Source organism: Erpetoichthys calabaricus, chromosome 3 (assembly GCF_900747795.2).
Source record: "Erpetoichthys calabaricus chromosome 3, fErpCal1.3, whole genome shotgun sequence".
NCBI lineage: Eukaryota > Metazoa > Chordata > Cladistia > Polypteriformes > Polypteridae > Erpetoichthys > Erpetoichthys calabaricus.
The window spans coordinates 48095823-48118579 of record NC_041396.2 but is presented as its reverse complement, the minus strand read 5'-3'; the positions used below and the strand labels follow the sequence as shown (position 1 = coordinate 48118579).

The following is a 22757-nucleotide window of genomic DNA, read 5'->3' as shown; positions in this document are numbered from 1 at the left end:
CCCACAACCACAATTTCAGAAAGGAAATTTCTTGCAAAATATTAGAACATTTTCGATTCACCCTGACAAAGCTCACCAAACCTATCCGCCTATTGCTTGGAAGATGGAGCTATGCTTTGCCACACAGTCATAGATGAGTCCCAGTCCAGTCACTGTCTGTGCAGATTGGGCATTTTATTGCAGTTTCTTGCTGAGTTTTTCTCCAGATGCTCCTGTTTCCTCCCAGCTCTATTTTAAGTGAATATAGTTTGTATGTGTGAGATTGTTCTCTAAGATGTACTGGTGTCCTGTCTAGGGCTGATTCCTGCTGAGACTATGCAAATATGAGCATCAGAACAATTTATGATTAGAACAGGCCATTCCGACCAACAAAGCTTGTTAATCCTATTCAACTAATATCTCTAAAATAACATCAAGTCAAATGTTGAGTACTGTTATCTACCACATTACTTGATAACCTATTCCAAGTATGTCTATGTTTCTCTGTGTGAAGATTTTTTTTTCGAAAGTTTTTGTTAAATTTACACTGAACAAATTGCCTTTTGTGTTGCTGTTAAATAAGTCATTTTAACCAACAGCTGGTATCCACTTTAATAATGTTCTGATAATTTAAATGTTTAAGTCATGTCATACTTAAACTCTGTTTGCTTAAACTGAAATGGTTAAATGCCTTGAATTTTTCCTCATAGCTCATACCTGTCAGTCATGGAATCAGCCCAGTTACTTTACTCTGGATATGCTCTAGCATTTCTATATATTCTCTGTAGTATGGAAAGCAAAACTGTACACAGTATTGCAGATGAAACCTCATTAGTGTGTTAAATAGCTTAAGCATAACCTTGCTTGACTTTTCCATACTTTATAATCTAATGACTTATTAGCCTTCTTGTTTGGTTCTGCCCACTGTAGATATAGAAAATTAAAACTCCACTATGGGTCTTTGTATAGTGTCCTTTCACATTTCAAGCCACCAATTTTGTATTCAAACTGAACATTATTACTTCCTTTGCATAATTTTTCACATTTATTTAAATTAAATTACATCTTCCACAAATCTGAATTTTTTTGTGGTCACACTGTTATAATTCTGCTGATTCTAGATTATCTGTTGTTCTACCTAGTTGTATATCATCTACCTGTACACATTTGCCATCTTGTTAGTTACACTTTTATCTAAATCATTTATATAAATTAGATGAGTTTTGAAAATGTATTGGAAATCTGCCTCCAGTTTCTCTGAGCACATTTCTCTTTTGTTCTTTTTCACTTAACACTGCACTAATGAATTGATTGATTTTGGCATATACTCCACAGGCGCCAATGATGGCTAGAGAATTCTTATAGTCTCATCTGCTAGAATTTTCAAGCATTGACTGGCCAGCACAAACTGAAACTAGTCAATATGTAAATGTATACGTGAATATGGAAACTAGAAAGAAAGGAACTAGTCCTAAATGATAACTGTACCTGCAGTGGACTGGTGATTGAGATTATTGGAGCCATGAACATCATATGGAATATGTGGTTTCTGGAAATAGAGGAATGGATCATGTTGAAGAAGGCAAATGTTATAAATATTTATAAGCAAAGTTGCAAGATTGTGAAAATGTCCGATTTCAATATTACAGTAGTGCTGATGATGTATACAGTAACTGAAGATTTAGAAAATGGCTATTATAAGAGACATTTAGAAAAGACCTGAGTAGATGGGGCTTCTGATGCAAAATTTGTGTATCTGTATTTGCATCCATAAACTGGATTAAGTGGATTCAAGAATGTTATTTTATTTTTTAAGTTAAATATATCCCTTTTTAGGCAATTATGATTTTAATGTCTTTATATTTATTTTTTTAACTGATGCTTTCATCCAAAACCTGTTATATATTACAAAGATCCAATTGCTTACTTATATGGACAGCTGGAGCACTGTCAAGTTAAATGACTTGTTGAACCCTGTGCCCTCTTTCCTGATTTACAGTCCAGCTTCTTAGCTACTTTGCCACATTATCAGCCCAATTGCTAATTTATTCATGTATCTCTGTTTTCGGAAAGCTTGGAAAGAAAATATTTCAGAGGCAGTGTGACAGGAAGAATGTCATCGAAAAGCTATATGAAAGCTGTTTCAGTCGGAATAGTGTCAGTGATTGCTAAGAAATGGCAAAGTTGTCATTAGATGTAATATTTTCCATTAACTCCTTTTGTGTCTGCAACAAAAATTCCAGTTTTTGCTTCTGAAAACTGTATTTGATTTCTTGCATTTTTGCTATGATCTTAAAGTTTCTCTCAGTTGTCCAGTTAGTCTAATATTGACTGTCATCATGCTTAACAGAAGCGTTCACTATATGTGAGTGAAAGATTTGAAGAATCAGAATAAGCAAGATAATCTCCTGGGATGATAACCCGGCAGAACTGAATGATTCATTTTCTCCTTGATCCACCTCTGAACACGCTGCACCAGTCCCCTCCTCCCTGCTGTGCATGACGACGTGTTGAGCAGGCGATGTTTTTTCAGTGTTTTCCCAAACGCACTCGTGCTCAGTATAGATTGGAGAGAAAAAAAAAAGAAAAAGAACTAAGGTCATTTAGATTCTGGTTCCTGCAGCGGGAAGGCTGAGCAGGACTCATTGAAGAGGATCAGTTTTGCCATTCATGTACGGTAAGGACTGTGCCAGAAGGGCTGCATTCTTTTCTCTAGAGAAGGCAAGCAGTCAGTCAGCTTTTGCTTTTTTTTTAGCTGGTATCAATCAGTCTTTCAGAGACATCTGGCAATACAGTGTCTGCTTTGGTTGCTTAAAATGAAAGTATTAGATTTCTGCTTTCTATTGGCCTGTACAATCCAGCAGAAAGGGAACTTTCATTAAGGGCTCTTCAGTGGCTTGCACTGAATCTGCAGGAACTGACTGGTGCATATTTTTGCCGCTTCATGCACAAATTGAGCAGGATGGCTGCTATTTACATAGACCATTAAGTAAAACACTATTCACTTTAGAGTTTCGGTGTGTTGTCATGAGAAAAAAAAAAGGATTGGCAGGATTTTTGTTGTGTAAAACATGCCATGCTTTTAGTCCAATAGGAATGAAAACACTGGGATGAAGCTTACTGATCCTTATAGGTACTGAGCATTAAAATGTCAGAGAAAAGCAATTAAAGGACAACTTTAACTTTGTAAGAAGGGCATGCAATATGTAGTCTAACCATTGACAGCTTAGAAAACAGAATGCTATTTTTATGCTCCTTCATTATAGAATTATATGGAACAATATAAGCTAGAAAAGGATACTATTTGGTGCATGTGCAGTAAACTGCTTATAAGGTCAAATGTTTTGTAAAAGTTAGGTTTTTTAGTTTGTTTATTTCTGTCCATACATCCATTTCTATCCAATTAAGAGTCACTGGGTGCAAGAAACTTTCCTGGTTATATTCAGGGCAAGGCAGGAACCAATTCTGACTGTTGCAGGCTGAACTTATACATGAAAGGTCGATTTAAAGTTACCAGTTAGCCTAACAAGCACCTCTCTAGGATACAACAGTAAAGCCAAAGCACCTGCAGTAAAATCCATGTAAACAATGAGAGAATGTGGAAACTCCACAGCGACAGTGACTGGAGTGGACAGTTTCGTGGAGCTCTGAAGCACTAACCAATGTGTCAAGATGCTTCCAAATGTATTAATTTGCATAATAAAATAAGTTATTTGGGCATTGTGCTAAATTGGATATGGTTTCTAACTTTTACCATGTTCATTCTCTGTTCAAAGGTTTCAAGTTTCCTTTTGCAATATGGAGGCAAAATAACTTTGTTACAATTCTGAATGAATTGTTTTCCTCCGATGTATTATTTTCTCGACCACAGTTCTGTCATTGGTTTATTCTATGCAAATGCTTTGAGCCCTAGAGGTTTTGTAAGTTTTTTTCTTTGCTTGTTAGCTTCTTTTAGACCACTTTAGTTATGACCTTCAAACTTCATAATTAATTTGGGAGAGTGGAAACAAATTCAGTTTCTAAAAACAAAGTGGTTTTGGTAAAAACCATATTAAAAACCATGCTCATTGAATTTTAACTAGTACCGTTTATAGATTTCAAACTCATTAATTTCTGTTAGCTCATGTTAGAGTGGCTATGCCTGTAATACTTCCATCCATCCATTTTCCAACCCGCTGAATCCGAACACAGGGTTACGAGGGTCTGCTGGATCCAATCCCAGCCAACACAGGGCACAAGGCAGGAAACAATCCTGGGCAGGGTGCCAACCCACCGCAGGACACACACAAACACACCCACACACCAAGCACACACTAGGGCCAATTTATAATCACCAATCCACCTAACCTGCATGTCTTTGGACTGTGGGAGGAAACCGGAGTGCCCGGAGGAAACCCACGCAGACACGGGGAGAACATGCAAACTCCACGCAGGGAGGACCCGGGAAGCGAACCCAGGTCCCCAGATCACCCAACTGTGAGGCAGCAGCGCTACCCACTGCGCCACCGTGCCGCCCCTGTAATACTTTGTGTAGAAAAAAAGATTCTAGAAATTATTTTATCATTTGTTTAGAGTGATCTGAATGAAGAAACAGAAAGAAACATTAGCCATTTTCCAAACCCAGCTTTTCCATTGCAGGATTGCAGATAGAAAGAACCTATCTCAGAAGATGAAAACAGAACAAGCTGACTCTGTAACAGAGGCCAAATTATTATTCACACTATAACATACAGTTATTGTTGACAAATGTCTCTATGCATATATCACTTTAATGAAAGTTATGTTAACATTGTGTATCTTATAGACTTCTTTTGTCCTTTCATTCATTCAATCATTCTTTTCCAGACTTGCTTATTCTGATACATCACTATAGACAGGAGAAGGCTATTCTAGTTTATGCAAAAAATAAGCTTTAAACAAGGCATCAGTTCACTTCTACCAGGCTAATTAACATAGTATACACATGTTTAGGAGCTGGGGGCAACTGGAGAAACATAGCTATGATGAGCTGACAGAATTAATATCCTTTTGGCATAATTGCACCATTGTACTCAAATTAAATGTTTCACAGAGCACCCATAAATCTATAACAATTATTGAACCGGCTTTGCTTGCCTTTGAGCACAATTGTTTTGGGCTGGTATTGTCAGCAGTTTGTCTGTAACTTTTAAATTCTACTGTTTGAATGATGGGGTGGCACGGTGGCGCAGTGATAGCGCTGCTGCCTCGCAGTAAGGAGACCTGGGTTCGCTTCCCAGGTCCTCCCTGCATGGCGTTTGCATGTTCTCCCCGTGTCTGCGTGGGTTTCCTATGGGTACTCCGGTTTCCTCCCAAAAACATGCAGGTTAGGTGCATTGGCGATTCTAAATTGTCCCTAGCATGTGCTTGGTGTGTGTGTAGATGTGTGTGTGTGTGTGCGTGCGCCCTACGGTGGGCTGGTGCCCTTCCCAGGGTTTGTTTTCTGCCTTGTGCCCTGTGTTGGCTGGGATTGGCTCCAGCAGACCTCCGTGACCCTGTAGTTAGAATATAGCGGGTTGGATGATGGATGGATGTTTGAATGATATAGTCTGGTCAGTGAGGTAAATGATATATAGCAATGGGACAAGTTATGACTGTTCTCAGTCTAGTAATTGGAAAATGTCACTTTCATTTCCTCTTGCTGTTGTGTTGGTTCAATTCAGGGTGAGCATTAGCCATACTCCTGTATACAGTATGACACTGCAATAAAATCAAATGATATTGTAACAGGTGAAAAAAAGTGTGCAGTCTTGAGAGCTCAAAACTAATTATATTACATTTGTAATGAATAAGGTGTGTGGGTGTGTTTGTGTGTGTCCTGCAGTGGGTTGGCACCATGCCCGGGATTGGTTCCTGCCTTGTGCCCTGTGTTGGCTGGGATTGGCTCCGGCAGACCCCCGTTATCCTGTTTTCAGATTCAGCGGGTTGGAAAATGGATGGATGGATAAAAGTAATATTAAAAACTAACATGTTCCTGTTATAGTGTACAGTATATATTATAAAACAGACAGTGAGTGATAAACTTCAGTGACTGAGTGACTTCTTTTCCTTCACAATTTTTTGAAATATTAGGAAATGAAACATAAAGCTTCTTAGAGTATGCTTAGTTTAAAGCAAACACAAGTGATTAGAGGTAATAAGCTCTTTTCAACAACAGCATCTATATATATATATTGTATATATATATATATATATATATACATCCATCCATTTTCCAACCCGCTGTGTATATATATATATATATATATATTCAAGTCTTCAGTTCTTTAATGTGACCAGTTATCGACTGTGGTATTTAACTGTTTATTTGGTGCATACTTTGTTACTGACTGAAACTGTATTATGACATTACCATTTTACACCTCCTTTTTCCTTAACTTCAATGTAAGCCTCCCGATAAAATGAAAAGGCACATACAGCCTAGCTGCGACCAACAGAAACGGTCTCTCTGGCCTACATAGTCACACTAACACAGAGAAGCAGAAACATCTACATCACGCCAGATCAACCAGCACAGGCAAGATACCTTAGAACAACAAAGAAAACGTATGACAAACCACAGAGTGACATTTTCCAGCGGCAGCAGGTCTTGCGCCTAGACAGTGAATGAAAAACGAATTACACACACAACCTTTCTGAAGAGCAGTGGCAAACTGCCAGACAACAAGAAACATTACAACGAAAAAACTACAGGGATTCCATAACAGTGACAACTTAAAAAAAGATATTCCCTTTATATTACGGCATAAGCAATTCCCCGTTTGTTTAGCATATTGTATGACTATCACCAAGTCACAATGACAAAATGTTTAATAATGTTGGAGTTTATTTGCCAGGCCCTGTTTTTACCCATGGCCAGTTGTACACAACATTTTCCAGAGTTACATCGAAACCCAGGTTAAACATACAGGTACTTCCGTGTTACACACAGGGGAATATTTTCGCTGACAATAATGTTTATGCAACATATTGTATTTTCTGACAATTATTATAGACGTCGGTATACTACATTACCTGATGGCCACACTTCACACTGTTCATTTTACACTTTGTATTGTAAATATTCATGCTGTTGTAAGTGACAATAATAACATCCATACTAATCATGTGACTATTCTAATATTGAGTCCTCTCACAAGTCACTACTTATTAAAATAATCTCCTTTTTTACTGTAACATGTCATGTTCTTCTCTCCCTCATCATCATTTCATTAACGTTTTTATTCTTGCGAAATGATAGATAGATAGATAGATAGATAGATAGATAGATAGATAGATAGATAGATAGATAGATAGATAGATAGATAGATAGATAGATAGATAGATAATGCTTTCTTTGTCCATAAGGGGAGATAAAAAATTTACAGAAACTCAAATATTATAAAAAAACAAACAATAACCCTCCCAATAAACATAACGACTTGTGACTTGTGTAATAGAGAGGTGCTGCTGTCAATAACACGGTTGTAGGTGTCAGTGAAATGGTCATACCTGCTCAGATTTTACCAGTTTTATATTTAAAGTCATTAACATTTGAATAGACCAGGTCCAGCTTATAGTGTCCACGAATTGAACCAGATGATATTTGTTTCTTTGTTTAAAGTCACCGGCATTCAGAATGATTCATTATTACAATATTGGTAACATAATGAAATATTTTTGTTACTGAGTCAGCCAGGATAATGTAACTTATTTCTCTGAGCAGTAACACTGACAAATTTCAGTCTGCATTGTGTGGATTCTTAATTTAGTTTCAATTGTATTGTGCTTCCTTGTTTACAATTGCTCATTCACATAAATCTCAAGCTTTTTCCACTCTGTCTGATGAAACCTGTCCAGCATTAAAATAGCACCTGAAATAAAAGATGTAGGCCAGTTCTCTGCAGTACCCAAAATGTCAAAGTACATGTACTTGCAGTGTTTTTTTAGCAATTCATACAACTTGTATAAAAGCATTTGAGCATTTCTCATATTATATGGAATCAGGCCAGGTCTGAATCTTTTGTGCCTTACTTTTATCCTCGCTTTGGATCTTTGCCTCTTCCATTCTCAGAAAAGCTTGTAAATTTTTTCCTTGCTCTGGATCTTCACCCTTTCTCTCTTCGGAAAAACAGCTCCTCTGATAGTAAATTTCACAAAGAGTCTTGATTCACTCACAATATCTGCTACTTTATGAATGGAGAGAAATTTAATTTCTTAGCAAAATCTTCTTAATGCTGCTAGGTTGTAAAGTTATAAATTAATTATTTTTCACATACTGTATAATGGCACACAGCTCTTTTATGATATTTTTGATGCATGTGAATTGTGGGTATGTTTTTGAAAGCTAATATTTTCATAATTTTTAACTTGGTCAGTACTAAACTTTCACATTACTGTACTGTTTTTAGCATTCTGTACTTTTCATAATTGAATAGAGTACAGCATAAATTATACATATACTGTATTGATGCTGATGCAATGCTAAAAATATATCTGTCCATAAACCAGCTTAATTCAAGGTCATTGGGGGTGAGAACCTATCCTGGCATCATCAGCAAGACAAGTAGCAGAATGGGAATGGGTGACATTCTGTTACAATCGTACTTATGTACACATTCAGATGTGGCCATTTTAGAGTTCCTGTGTCATTGCTTGTCTTTGGGATGTGTGAATAAAACAGGAGTACTAAGATAAAACCACATGCAAGCAAATGCAAGTACTGAAATTTTAACTGTGTTTTCCTAAGCGACGTGGCCCCAGTCCAAAGCTATCTGTAAATTGCATGGTGAATTTGGACCATAGAGCATTAAGTTTATGAATAAACAAGCAGCTTTAAATGCAAGGTGGGCATGATACCACAGACCGGACTAATTTGGTACTCCCAATTAACATACCTTTCACATCTTTAGGATGTGGGAAATTACTGAAACATTGTAGATTATGCACACTTCAAATTCCAGGAACTGTATCCCACATGATTGGACCCATGAGGCAGCAGTACTAACCACAACACTTTGTGGACACAGTATCTATCCATCCATCCATCATCCAACCCGTTATATCGTAATTACAAGGTCATGGGCGTCTGCTGGAGCCAATCCCAGCCGACACAGGGCACAAAGCAGGAAACAAACCCCGGGCAGGGCTCACACACACACACACCAAGCACATACTAGGGACAATTTAGGATCGCCAATGCACCTAACCTGCATGTCTTTGGACTGTGGGAGGAAACTGGAGTACCCGGAGCAGACACGGGGAGAACATGCAAACTCCATGCAGGGAGGACCCGGGAAGCGAACCCACTGTGCCACTGTGCTGCACTGGACACAGTATAAAACATTTTATTTTTTATTTTTTTTTGCTTTTTCATTTTATCATTGGAATGAGCTACACATTATCTATTATAATGATCATGTGCAAAGTATGCCTTTAAAATAGATGTAAAATCCAACCATCAAGACCTGCTGAAAAACTGCTGACTGTAATTCAGACTGTCATATCCTGGGTGATGCAGCAGCTTATTGTAGGAGAAGTCGTCCCTGAAAATGAGTTTCATGATAGAATACGCTTGAGGACACACAAAGCTTTCTTTGGCTTTCAAATGCATGACTGGAATGTCTATGTCAGTTGTACATTTTTATAAATTATTTTTGCCATTACTGCACTGGTACTCTTCTAGACTAAAATGTTTCAGGACTGAAGCAACATTCCTGTCACATACTGTTACAATACAGCTTTCAGAAATATGTAGGGTGATCCAGAGTGCAAATTACCTGTAAACCGACCATCAAGTCTTCCTTTCAGTTCGGCGTGCACTACCATTTAATGATTATACCTGTCTCAAGTGCTGATATCTTTTTTTTGTGTGGCATGGTAACTGAAGAAAATATAGGAACCATATATTCTTAATATATAATTTATTAAAATCACCTTATTGAAAAACATAGTAATGACTGGAATAGTTACCAGCACAGTGTAAAGGATATTTGACATTGCCAGTTGGTTATATGTTTCATGTGAGGTGGCAAGAAGAGAAAGAAGTTATCTATGTCTTTTATAGTGCTAGGACGATAATGTGATATATATTTGCTTTTGAGATCAAGCATTAGGAGTCCAGCCCCAATGTAATGATTTTGAGGATAGATGTGATCATTAATACAGAATTAAGTAATGTATTACAACGGCAACCAGAAATATGCCCAGGGAGTATGAGCTACTGATCTATCGTAATGCTGGCTGATACTGGTAGAATGATTATTGAATTTTGCTTTTTGTATGTGCAGAGTAGTGGATTCGATAATTTAGACAACCCCCAATATTGATTAAAGGAAGAAGATGGAGTGAATGAATAAATGAATGGCCTTAGTATGAATCACACCACGGAGTCCTTTTGGCATGGAAAAACAGAATCAGCCTTTCACACTTTTCTTTAATATAACGGTAAGTTGAACAATTAGTACTATAATACTGATTGAATTAAATTAAAATTATTCTATTTTGGCATCTTCTCTAGTCAGCCTAAATGAAGGCTCACTTCCAAATTGTATATCAGGAAGTACCTCCTAATTTTGACCTTTCAGTGCTTCCCCAGGTAGTATTGTGGCATCTGTTGCTGTCAAGTTAGATACAGTTGGGTTGGGCAGGTTACAAAAATCCATAGTTAAAAGAATTTTTGGTGCACTTTCTAAACCTACTGCACTTTCTGGCTTACCTTCAATTGAAATCTTGTTCTGTTTTCCCGGTCCGAGTTGGCCCTTGCCTTGATAGGCTGTGGGATGGATGGATGAAATCTTGTTTGTGTTTCACTTTGAACATGCTTTTTGATAATGTCTGCTTGAACATTCCCAGACCTTTTATTGAGCTTCCCTCCTGTAACATTTGCTGGAACTGAGGAGTAAGAAAAGTGAGTCTGTGGTCTTTGTTAATACTATTTGCTTTTTGAAGACAGCATGTATTATGAAAGTTCAGAACAGAATGGACTAAAGAACAGTAATATTTTGAGCCAGCTTTACCCCAGTCTGTAATGTTCTGCAGTCCTGAGCTGAATAGGTGATTTGCAAGGATATAATGCAGACAGTAAGAAATGAACTCCACCATTCCTGTAGAAGTTGGTGAGCATAGTTTTTAAGTTCTGAGGAAATAAAGGCATTGGTGAGTCTAAGTTTGGAAAATGAATGAATAAATTAATAATATACAAAAAATCTAATAATATACAATATATACTATTAAAATATTTAATTTTAAAGATATCAATAAATAGTTAGATTAAGTTAAGAACTGCATTTTAAAACACAAATGTATGTACTGATATAAGTAAAGACATTCATTATTTCATTTCACTAGTACAGTATTGTCAATTCTGGGGCTAGACTGGAAATGAATCTTGTGTAGTATTTCTCAGAGTTTATTCATCCAAGGTTTCAGGAACTGGAAGCATATTTGAATGGGGATTAAAGCATACATCATGGCGCTGAAGAGTGACAAGTTGCATGTTGATGAGACATGCAAGTAAGAATTTCACCATTCTCTGTACATGTGACAGTACTAAATTATGCTATACCATTCAGTTACTTTTCCAGCAATTTAGACTGAGCTACCATACCTGTCAGCACTGATGGTTGTTTATAGCACTAATGCCCGTGGACAGCTAGCTTTGAGTCTTTTAGTCTTGTGCTACTCAGGATATGATTGAGCAATAAATCTAAAAAAATTTCTGATGTGCAGTATCCTGCCTGGTCACCTTATACCAGCTTTTCTTGTGACTGGTCCAAGGGTACTTTGAATAATGCTGAATTTTGTGTTGATTGGTTTTTAAGCTAAGGTCTGTTCTAATTACAGTCTTTGATTTATTCATATCTAATTAGTGAAGTCAAAATATATCAAGGCACATGGCCAACTTTTGTAAGAATTATAGTAAAATACTTAATTTTTGTCATGGCATTAAATACTTTTTTTTTTAATTTAAGTGTTATTCATCCATCTTTTCTTTTCAGAGAACCCAATTAATCCATAACAGCATTGCTGAGAGCTGAAGAGAGTCCTGATAGGCAGGGACCATCCCTACTGGAGATGCCATTGGAGATCCATTGTTGAACATTTTCATACACATATTAACACTCACTCATATCTGTAATATAGACACTACTTAGCTTAATATGCACATTACTCTGACATGGAAGGAAATTTTATAACACATTTTTAACTAAGCTAACCATTCAGCCACTAAGTCACTATAATATACATTTTTTATGACAAACAAAATTATTTGGCGGTTTCAACAAACTGAGAGGCAAAGAAGAGAGGGTGTGTAAAAACATAGCTTTTTCACATTATACTAGTTCTCCTTTCATTAAAGAAATGGAGGTTTAGAGAAATGAGTCAGTAGTCACCAAAATATCATATGTATTGCTTGGATATACATATTGTATAAATAATTTGGCCTTTAAAAATCTAGCTGGCTTCACTTTAGTTTCAGTTTAAAAATCTTAAGCGTGCAGTAAATAACCTTTCTCTACATACAACTTTGATTTTAGCCAATATCTGATTATGTGGAATGAAATTGAACAACTGTATCTCTTTGAAAACGTGCTGTAGTTGAAGATCAAAGGTGTACAAAAAAGCAAAATTTCAAAATCATGGGGTTTCTGTTATTTTACAATGCAAAGAACTGTACCAAGTTTCATTCTAAATGAGTCTCTTATTTTTGACTTGTTGTGTCCACAGTCAAAATCCAGGGACACGGAGAGATATATGCACATAAACACACACAGACATAATGCCAGAAATGATGAAATAGTGATCAGGGAAGTCTAAAACTTGCAAATTCAAAATCTAAAATAATAGGCATGGTTAGGCAGGTGTTGACCAGAGATTAGAATTTGGCAAACCAAAACAAAATGTGTGGTTATTACACAAGACTGATCAAAGCCTAAATATTTTCTTTTTGGCTTTTTCTCCAAGATGGTGCAAGAAAATTATTTTTTCTCAAGGTCTTTTGTTTACTTAAAAAACGTTTGGATGCCAGTAACATCCAGTTAAATAAACATGCATTTGATATACAACTGTACAAAAAAAGTACAAACACTCATGAATCTTATATACTGTGTATACTGTGTACTGTGTAAAAAAAAAAATATATAGCTGCTCAAAGAACAAATATATACAGAGAAAAAACATTAACTTTACTTCTCCATGTCCCTGAATACCATTTCTACGAAAAGATACCGGCCTTAAAATGCATGAAATGCATTCCTCCAATCAGTTTTTTTTATACTTTTACACATTGATTCTGAATTTCATTTTTCTCAAGTTGCTACACCATATTTCTAAAACCTACTGCTACACTACTGAATTTGTGATAAAAAAATAAAACTGCTATTTCTCAACAGATTTCTTAATTTGTCTTGTCATTTTCTTGAAGTTGATACCCTTCCTGTTTTGTTTCATATCAGCCCTTTATAATGTGACCATGCTTTACAGATTACAGTGCCTCCTACTTAATGTCACTACAGTTCCATATTTGGAGACCCATCATTCTTAATGCTTAATGCTGCCTCCATTTCTAATTTGTTTTGCTACTTTCTTGGTGTTGCCTAGCTTGCCTAAATTTGGGGCTTTGTTTCAAACTGTAATCATCTTTCTCAATCCTAAATGTCACCTTCTTAGTGCTATTATGCTTTGTAATTTGTGGCATAATCTTCTTAATGCTTCTTTGCCCCCATTGTTAATACTTCTATGGTTCCTTTTTATACAGCACCTCATTTCTTAATTACACCGCACAGGGTTTCTTAAAGCTGCCACTTCTTTCAGGTTGTTACACTTCTTAATGTGCTAGGACACCTTTCTTAAAGCTGCCACTCTTCTGAGTTTGTGGCTGCTATTTTTTAATACTACAGTATTTCCTAATTTTGCCAATACTGCTACAGTTCTTTATTTCCACAACACTTTTTACAATTTGGGCCCTTCTTCATTTTTGGCATCAAGTTTAAAGTCCTTCCACAGTTGCGTACATATGGTGCCACTATTCTTCTATATTTTGCCCTTTTTTATAATTAAATCAATATTTTTATATCCTACTAATAAAGACATAAAATGTGTTTATTTTACAGATAATTTGATGTGTTTGTGAAAAATTAAAAGTAGTTAAACAGGAAATTCTATTTAACTGTTCTGTGTTGATTCCTGTTATTTGTTAAGGAGAATAATGCAAATGGAACCAGACTTTAAAGATCAAATGACATCACAAGTAAAAAATGTCAGATGTGTTTCCCGGATGCTGGCACATATCAAATTATTTATGAAATTAAAAATATCTTAGTAATAAATTATTAATTTATCATATGAATGTTTGAGTGTTACATTTTCAAAAAACAAGGTGACCCTGAGAAAACCACATAACATGCTTGAGCTTGAACTGCAAAATTACATGGCATATTTCATTATGTGACCACTGGAAAGGTACTCTTTAAATGACTGTAAATTAATTATTAATATATCAAATTTTATGCATAAGACATCTAGGAGCCAAAATATGAACCTTACTACTGTTAAATTCAAGAGGTCATGTCAATCTGACTTTATTTTCACGAGTTTGAATAGAAGAGTATTGAAATCTACACTTTATAGTACTCTTAACTTTCTGGATGTTTACAAAATCTCATAGGCTACAACATCTTTCTAGTGACAACTTAATTTTATCCGGCATTTCAATAGTGCATGAATTGAGTTCAGAAATTATTAAAAAATAATTGATAGGTTGACATTAACCACTGATATGTCAGCTACCTCATGTTACCAATATATTTTTGTTCTGAGAGGATATCTTACAGCACTGAAATACGCTCTAATAATAAAAATGTATCTGGTACAGTAACTTTCACTTTTAGCATTAATGCATCTTCCTTATATAATTATAGTGTGACTGATTTTCAAAGCTTCTTTTAATGATACATGCTAATAAATGTTTTTTACATCTTTTCCTAATCTTGTAGTGTAATTGATTGTTGTACCTCCTTTTGACGATATGCAGTATCCTATTTCATTTTTATGGTGCTGTGTACTTTGTAGTGTTTGTCTGTGCTACATATTTTTGTTTATATTTTCTTTTTTGCATTTTCTGTTCTAAAATATTATTATACTAATTAGTTTTTTTAGATTTAATTGCATATTTTAATTTTCTTTGCTTTGTAAATGCCTTAATTGTGAGTACTGGTAGATGTAATACAAAATAAAGATTTATATTTATATTTTATTATGCAATTTAAATCACTTGACAAGTACAGTACAAGCACAGTTCCCCAACAAAAAAAGTCTAAATTTAAGCCATTTTCACTTGGCTGCACTGTCTGGCATAATTCTATAGATGCAAAAAAACGATAAAAAACAGAGATCTGGCCTGCAACTTTAAAAAATGCAATATAGTCCTATAATGGACATAGATGAGTGCTTTTTATGTTTGGCAATAGCTTTGCAGTATCACTAATCTTTAGTAAATCTGCTCTTTGGCTAGGCAAAAATAAAGCTTACAGTGTAAAAACAGAAAATATTGGAAATTTAACATTATATATTATATACATTAAGTCATCTGTTTTAGAACCTGAAGAGGTGAAAGGCAGGAACCAAACCATAGAACATACAGTATGTCCATCATGGAGATCAGGCTGAAGTTGGGATATGTAATCCATTGCAAATTAGCACTTCTATGTAACAATGCTGCCTGCTTTACTGCCTTGTATGTACAGTATAAATAAAATGTTTGGAAATGTTCATTCTTATGGTTAATACTTAATGCAGTGTGTTACATAAAGTTTGATCTTAATATGTGGATTATATTGCACATACTGTAAGCTTTGAAGAATTTTGAGATTAATAAAACAGCCTTTAAACAGAATCCAGTGATACAATTCGGCATTGCTTTTTGCTTCCTCTGATTTTTGAGTAAAAAAAATGTGAATGCAACACTCAAGTGTAATAAAAATTACTAAGTAGCAAGCAGGTTTGAAAAGGCCCCTTGATGGTTTTGGCTAAAAATATGACAGACTTATAACTACAAATGAATGCTTATGCATCATAATTCTTGACTGTCAGCAAATCATTTCCCTGTCACATTTTCTACAGATGTTTTATAGACGTGACCTTGAAATGTGTTTTTGATCTTTCTCCCTGTCTCAATCATGTGAATTAATAGGTTCTTGCAAAAAGGTTAAAAGCCAAAAAAACACACCTTGGTGTTGTAGATTATTTGTCTGAACTGCAGGTTGCTTAGAATAAATACACTTAGTGTATAATTTCTGTCAGATTATATTCTATACTGTTGGAACAATTTTTATAGAGAATGCTTCAGTTTAATTACTGGTAGATAGTATTTCCCTTCTCATGTTACTCAATTCAGCCAGAACCAATTTCTGTTTATGGTTTACATTACAGGACCTGTACATACTCAAAAAATCAAAAAAAGAAAACTTGCAAACATCATATGGTAAACAACACTGTTTTCTGTTTGTTTTCACTTGCAATGTTCATTTTTGTAACAAAAGTGCTAAAGTGCAGAAGTATAAGGAAACAGATTATTTTGCTGCAAAAAGTTTCAAATTATCACTAACTGGATTTTCAAAGAAAATCAAAGACTTGTGCTCTGGTTCTTCAGCAATGACATAATGGGTTGAAACAGGTTTAGGGTATTAATGCATTACTGATTTGTTCATGTTTATGAAAAGATTAGTAATGTGAATTACATATTTAATTACTAAGATGTATTTCTAATACTTTCTAATTTTTCCATTGTAAATGTATTACATCTTCATGTTCATTTTGTTAGTCCTCTTGGATAAAGGCTAACACATTCAGTCATGTTTCAAGATGAAAATTAAAAATGTACCTTTCTCAATGTAATGGCAGTATTTGGAACCAAGTTTATTTTTTTCACAAATCATCCGTGTTGACTGTGCACAGACCACAGAACACATGTTGGTAGTTATGTTTCAATGACTATAATCTTCCGTCTTATTGTGGATCAGTGCCAGGCAGACACTGAGTAATAATAACTTAGGCCATGACCTGACTCTAATTCCCCATCACTGTAATGTATTTTGTACAGAAGTGGATTTGGAATGATTGAGTATTTGGTTCAAGGGACTTTTTTGTAAAGGCAGATTATAAAGGGCAGTGGGTTAGAAGCTATGTGACAGCTTTTACATTATTACTTTTTGTTATATAACTCTATTCCCAAATGTTATCCTTTAAAATCTGAATGTAGTCATTGTGATTCTGTGTAGTGTTCTGTGGCCATGCATTAATATTTTAACATAGCAAGTATGAGGGTAACATCAAAATTAATGGTCATATTAATGTTACTATTCAATAATGATATAAATGAGAAATGCCTACAGTATATGGCAGATTTGTATACTCTTGTTTACTTCTCCAAAAAATCCCAACCCTAAATGATGAATTTTTGCTGCCTTTCTAGAAGACTTCCTTATTCATTGTTCACATTTTCACATTTCCTGCATTATTTCCACAGCCATAATCTGCAGCAACCAGTAAAAACAATTATATTCTATGGCTTTCATTCACATCACTGCAAAGGAGTGCAATGCACTTTCAAAAAATGTTACATGCTGCATATTTTCCTCATGAAAACAGAGCAGGATACACATTAGTGTGTTTTCAGTACTGCACTGCTGCACAGCTGCTCTCCAGCAACCGCCCCCAATGGCGATTGGAGTGTGCATAAATTTGGCCTCATCTGCAGGAAAGTGCAATGCTGTCCAATAGGGACTCTCTCCTCTTGAGCCAGCAAGAAAAGTGGGGTTTCATCCTAAACTGACAATATAAAATGAATGTATGTGGCCATGTGTGCTCAAATTATGTGCACATTCTCAGCATGTGACAGGAAATGACACCAAATAACAGGCAGAGAAATGCGGAATTAACCCATGAAAATACATATTGTCAGTGTACAAAATCCATCCATCCATTTTCCAACCCGCTGAATCCGAACACAGGGTCACGGGGGTCTGCTGGAGCCAATCCCAGCCAACACAGGGCACAAGGCAGGAACCAATCCCGGGCAGGGTGCCAACCCACCGCAGGGCACACACAAACACACCCACACACACTAGGGCCAATTTAGAATCGCCAATCCACCTAACCTGCTTGTCTTTGGACTGTGGGAGGAAACCGGAACGCCCGGAGGAAACCCACGCAGACACGGGGAGAACATGCAAACTCCACGCAGGGAGGACCTGGGAAGCGAACCCAGGTCCCCAGATCTCCCAACTGCGAGGCAGCAGCGCTACCCACTGCGCCACCATGCCGCCAGTGTACAAAATACAGATGGAAAATGCAACTTTGAGAATAAGGCCTTATGTTAGAATTTTAATCTAGGTGTTTAGTTTCTGCATCAAAGTGATGAAACCACCATCATCCATGTGTTAAAGAAAGTAATTTCCTTTTGGTATCTTAAACTTTCCACAGTCTTCTTGCCTGCTTTTGCCTCATTCTCGTTTCCTCTGCCATTTCTCTATTGATTTAGTCTGAGCTCATTCATTTTATTTTTTGTTGTGGTCAGTTGAGGCACTTCATGAGTAGCTACAATAAGCCCTGATCAATGATGTTTATGTTTTAAAGTTCTTTATCCATTTTCTCTATTGCTAGCAAGAGCGACGTTTGGGGGGGGCAAATGGGGCAACTGCCCCGGGCCCCGCTCTTGAGGTCTGCGTGTCCCGTTTGAGTGGATTTGTCAAGTTATATTCTCTAGTTATATTTTGCTAAAGTCAGCGTGTTATCTTGAAAAAATTTAGCTGAATACTGTAATGGGAAAATCTTGTGTATGTTAACATTATTTTTGTTACATTCATGCGCACGTTTATACAGTCCACATATACTGGTAACAGTGTTTGATGTAACTGGCCCCACGTGGGATTGGTCAGCCCAAGGCCCCGCACACCCCTAAGGCCGCCTCTGATTGCTAGTACACACAAATGCATTTCTGTATGCATGTTGAAGTCATTCATGAATGTCCACTTCACGAGACATTTAATCGCTGTATGTTTTGTAAAGCACTTATTCTTATGTGAGCCATTTTCTAATAATATATGATGAACACATGACTGAGGCAAGTGATGTCCATTTTCATTCAGGTGTGAGACAATAGGTGGAGAGTCTGTTTTCAATACTATATATTTCAGTATTGTTAGGCATTTCTTGTCAGTTCCAATGTCTTTGCTGCTTTTGATACAGTACATCCCTTGTAAAAAAAACCAGGGTCTCAATTAAAGCAGAAAGAGCATTTTCAGTTAGTTGTTATAGATTACTGAAAAAATAATTAATTTTGCTCACATGGCCACACAGTAGAGCAGTGGTTAGCACTGCTGTCAGCTTTAGAGCCTTGAAGTTGATTCCAAAAAGAAACATCTTTTTTATTTACTAAACCTGCTTAATCCAAATGTATGGAGCTGATGCCCATAATAAATGCAGCAAGCATATGCATGGAACAGCCATAAATTGGGCGGTGGTTCTTTAAAGGGCACTTTTGTAAATCCACCTATACTTACTCATAGAGAGCCAGTAACCCAGCAGGGGTCCAAGCCCAGTCTCCTGCAGTTGTAAGGCAGTTGCTCTAATTCCTTTGGCAAAGTGTTGTTTACAAGGATATCAGGATTTTTAAAAGAATCTTTACCACTATATATAATCTTGCAGAAGTGAAAACAAAATAACATCCTAGTAATTTCATATCTTACACCATCAGAAAATCTTTTTACATTTGCATTTTGTGTGAGTGTACTCTAAAGCAAATGTTTGACTAGTGAGATTAGAATAAAGGGATGCTGCAACCTAAAAATAGGCCAAAATCATGACTGAATAGAAAATTATGTTAGTAGTGATCCATCCATTATCTGATTCTGCTTAATCCAATTCAGAATCATGCAGTCTATCTGACCGGCATTTAGCATAAGATACCAACCCTGGATAGGGTGCCAGTCCAATGAAGAACATATACAAATACACTAACTTAAAAAATATAAACTTAAAGTGACCAATTAAACTAACATGCACATCATTGGGATATACTGTATAAGGAATACCAGGCAGACAGTGTGGTTTTGGATTTCAAACCTTGAGTTCAAATCCCGCTACTAGCACTGTGTGATTATAAGTATGTCACTTCTCCTGCCTGTGCTCATATTGAACAAACAAAAGAAAGATAAGCAACTGCATCTCTAATGTTGGAAGACACATTGGAAGAAAATGTCATCCAAATAAGAAAAAAGAAACAGAAAAAAAACATGCAGACATTTGGAGAAAACTCTCTTCCCAGTTTTCTGGAGCTGTGAGGTGACACCACTACTAATAGAGAGTTGATGCTCATAATAATGTGTCTGTCCTTTTCGAACTAAACAGTAATATTGTTTACCCTGAGCGTTAGCCTAGAAATTGCTATAGAAATAATATAACACATTTTTTAAACTAAAAATATTAACACTTGTATTTAGTCTGACAAAGCTAATGTAAACAGAATATATCCATTTATTAATTTTGGAAGCCTGCTTATTCCAATACAGCTTAGCAAAGGTAAAATCAATCCTGATTACATAAAGTGCAATGTAGAAAACCACCCTTGACAGAAGGGCCTATCCTACAGAATTCATATATTTACAAGAGAAAACTGTTCTAGCTGCAGAAATACAGAATACAGCACATAGATCAACTTTTTTCAGAGTTACCAGAATTCTAGTACATTTTCTTTAATGGCTCACAAAATTTGCAAGTCTTATTAGAAGCTGACAGTACTGTATTATATAAATATTTAAATTTGGATGAGTCAAAAAAATATATATTACTAACAGCCTGCATCCCACATTTTGCTGTTCTACCTCCTTTTCAAGGGTATATTTATGCTGATAAGATGTAATTATAAGTGTCAGTATGTACTTTGGAGGCACTTATTACTGATAAGAAGGCTTGCTGACTCATCTAACTGTTAAGTTGTTTTTGGGAAATCAGATGTTATGCATGGAAGTTATGGCAGTCTCTAATTAAGATCTGAAATAAAAGTAAAAAATTGATGAAATTGCCTTTGGGCATGTTCTAATTATGTTTTATGTTTTGTATGAAGCTCTGAGCTTTTTTGATTTATTGTGTTACCTGTTATGGTTATATTTGATACTCTGTATTAAAACAGAAATGGTAATGTTATTGTACTTTTGGAAATCCCTTCTATAGATTTCTGGGTTTGTATTCAGTGAAATGTGACATCCCATGATATATTTGTACAACTTTAAGAGAAATGAGTTAATTTTTCCAAATTAAGTAGAGCAATAGTCATGTTTAAGTACTGTTTCTTTATTTAGTAAAAGTAGCAGTGATTACATCTTGCCTGAAGAATGGGCCTTAGCTACCTTGAAAGCCTGCATATTGTAATCTGTTCATTTAGCCAATAAAAGGTTTCATTTTGCTTGACACCTTTAGAAGAGCAAATGAAACAAAGAAAATAATGACAGATTTGTTTGCTTCAGTACACCTCCAAGAGGCTGAGTTCAAATCCCAACGTAGTCACTGTTGGAGTGGTGTTTGCACTTTCTTTTTCTATTTAAGCTTTTCTTCGGCTATTTTGTCTTCCTGACCACACCTCAAACCCCGTAGGTATTAGTTTAATTGATCTCATATGAGTGAGTTAAGTTAGTGCGTGAGTTTATGTTATAATAGACTGCCACCCAGGTGTTACCAGGATTAGCTCTGCTCTCCTTTGACTTTGAACTGGATAAGCAGTTTCAGAAAAATGGAGGAATGGATGAGTCAAGAGTTAGTTTAATGACAAATAAAAGGTTGCAGTGGTTACCACATATTACTTACGGCTTAAATGACCGACCTCAGTTTACTCCAGAATTCTTCATTTAATTGACTTTGTGAAGTTTACACCTGGAGTTTGCTCATTCTTTCGGCATATGTGTGGGTTTTTGATTAAAAATGCAGGTTTGTTCCTCCACGCCAAAAATGTCTATAATAAATAAATAAATTGAGTCTGTGTCTGGAAACCCCCCTGCTTTGCTTTCAATTCTACCCGAATCTAAATATGGAGAAATGGACAAAACACATGACTTTAAAATATTCTCCAAAAATTAAATTTTTGAAAAATAGAAGTACTCATTTAAACTCAAACTCCTTATACAGTAGTTGAAACAATTATCATAGTGGTGCTCATGTCCAATGCATTGGATTAACACCAAGAAGCTGTGTATTCATGTTCAGTGAATTTGACTGAATACTACTTGGCTAGGTATCTATCTAAATCACAGAGCTGAATAAAGTGTACTGTATACCTAAAGTGTAGTCTTAAGCATTAATCAGGTCAAATTATATCATTCAACTTCAGCTGTTAAAAATGTATATATTTTACCTTTTGGATACAATGTAATCCTCATAAACAATTTGTAAGAAATAAAAATGGTGTGTTTAATTGTCTAATATGGTAGTAGACTGGAAGGTCAAATGTCAATTATTAACATCTCATAGTCAAATGACTTAATCCACCCATTACCTAACCTATGTCCAGTTTAGGTACAAGGGAATTCACTTCCCATTAAATAACAAAATGTTTGTTTCTTCTCTTTATGAATCTGTTCTATGTAGAACTGATTTATTGGTTTCTATATTGATTATTGTGCAAAGCAATGTAGCCTATCAGCTAAAGATTGAACTTTTCACCACATGGTTGCCGGTTATGTTCCCACCACTGTCTCACTGTGTGACTATGTAATTCTATACATGTCACT

General features: G+C 35.8%; 1 protein-coding gene across 5 annotated transcripts in view; it reads left to right on the top strand.

The window, feature by feature from the left end:
• LOC114648002 (protein EFR3 homolog B) overlaps window positions 1-22757 on the top strand; it is a 157219-nt gene that overhangs the window by 25515 nt on the left and 108947 nt on the right. The window contains exons 1-2 of one of the 5 annotated variants that reach the window (XM_028796774.2): window positions 2486-2656; window positions 10266-10422. The exons of 2 other annotated variants lie outside the window; for them this stretch is intronic. Coding sequence is in view for 1 of the 3 variants with exons in the window: in XM_028796773.2 (XP_028652606.2) it covers window positions 2650-2656 (7 nt within the window). In the remaining 2 variants the exon portion in view is untranslated. Of the gene's footprint in view, window positions 1-2485; window positions 2657-10265; window positions 10423-22757 lie in introns of those variants that run through there. 2 more of the 5 variants (XM_051925594.1, XM_028796773.2) reach the window with 2 other exon arrangements.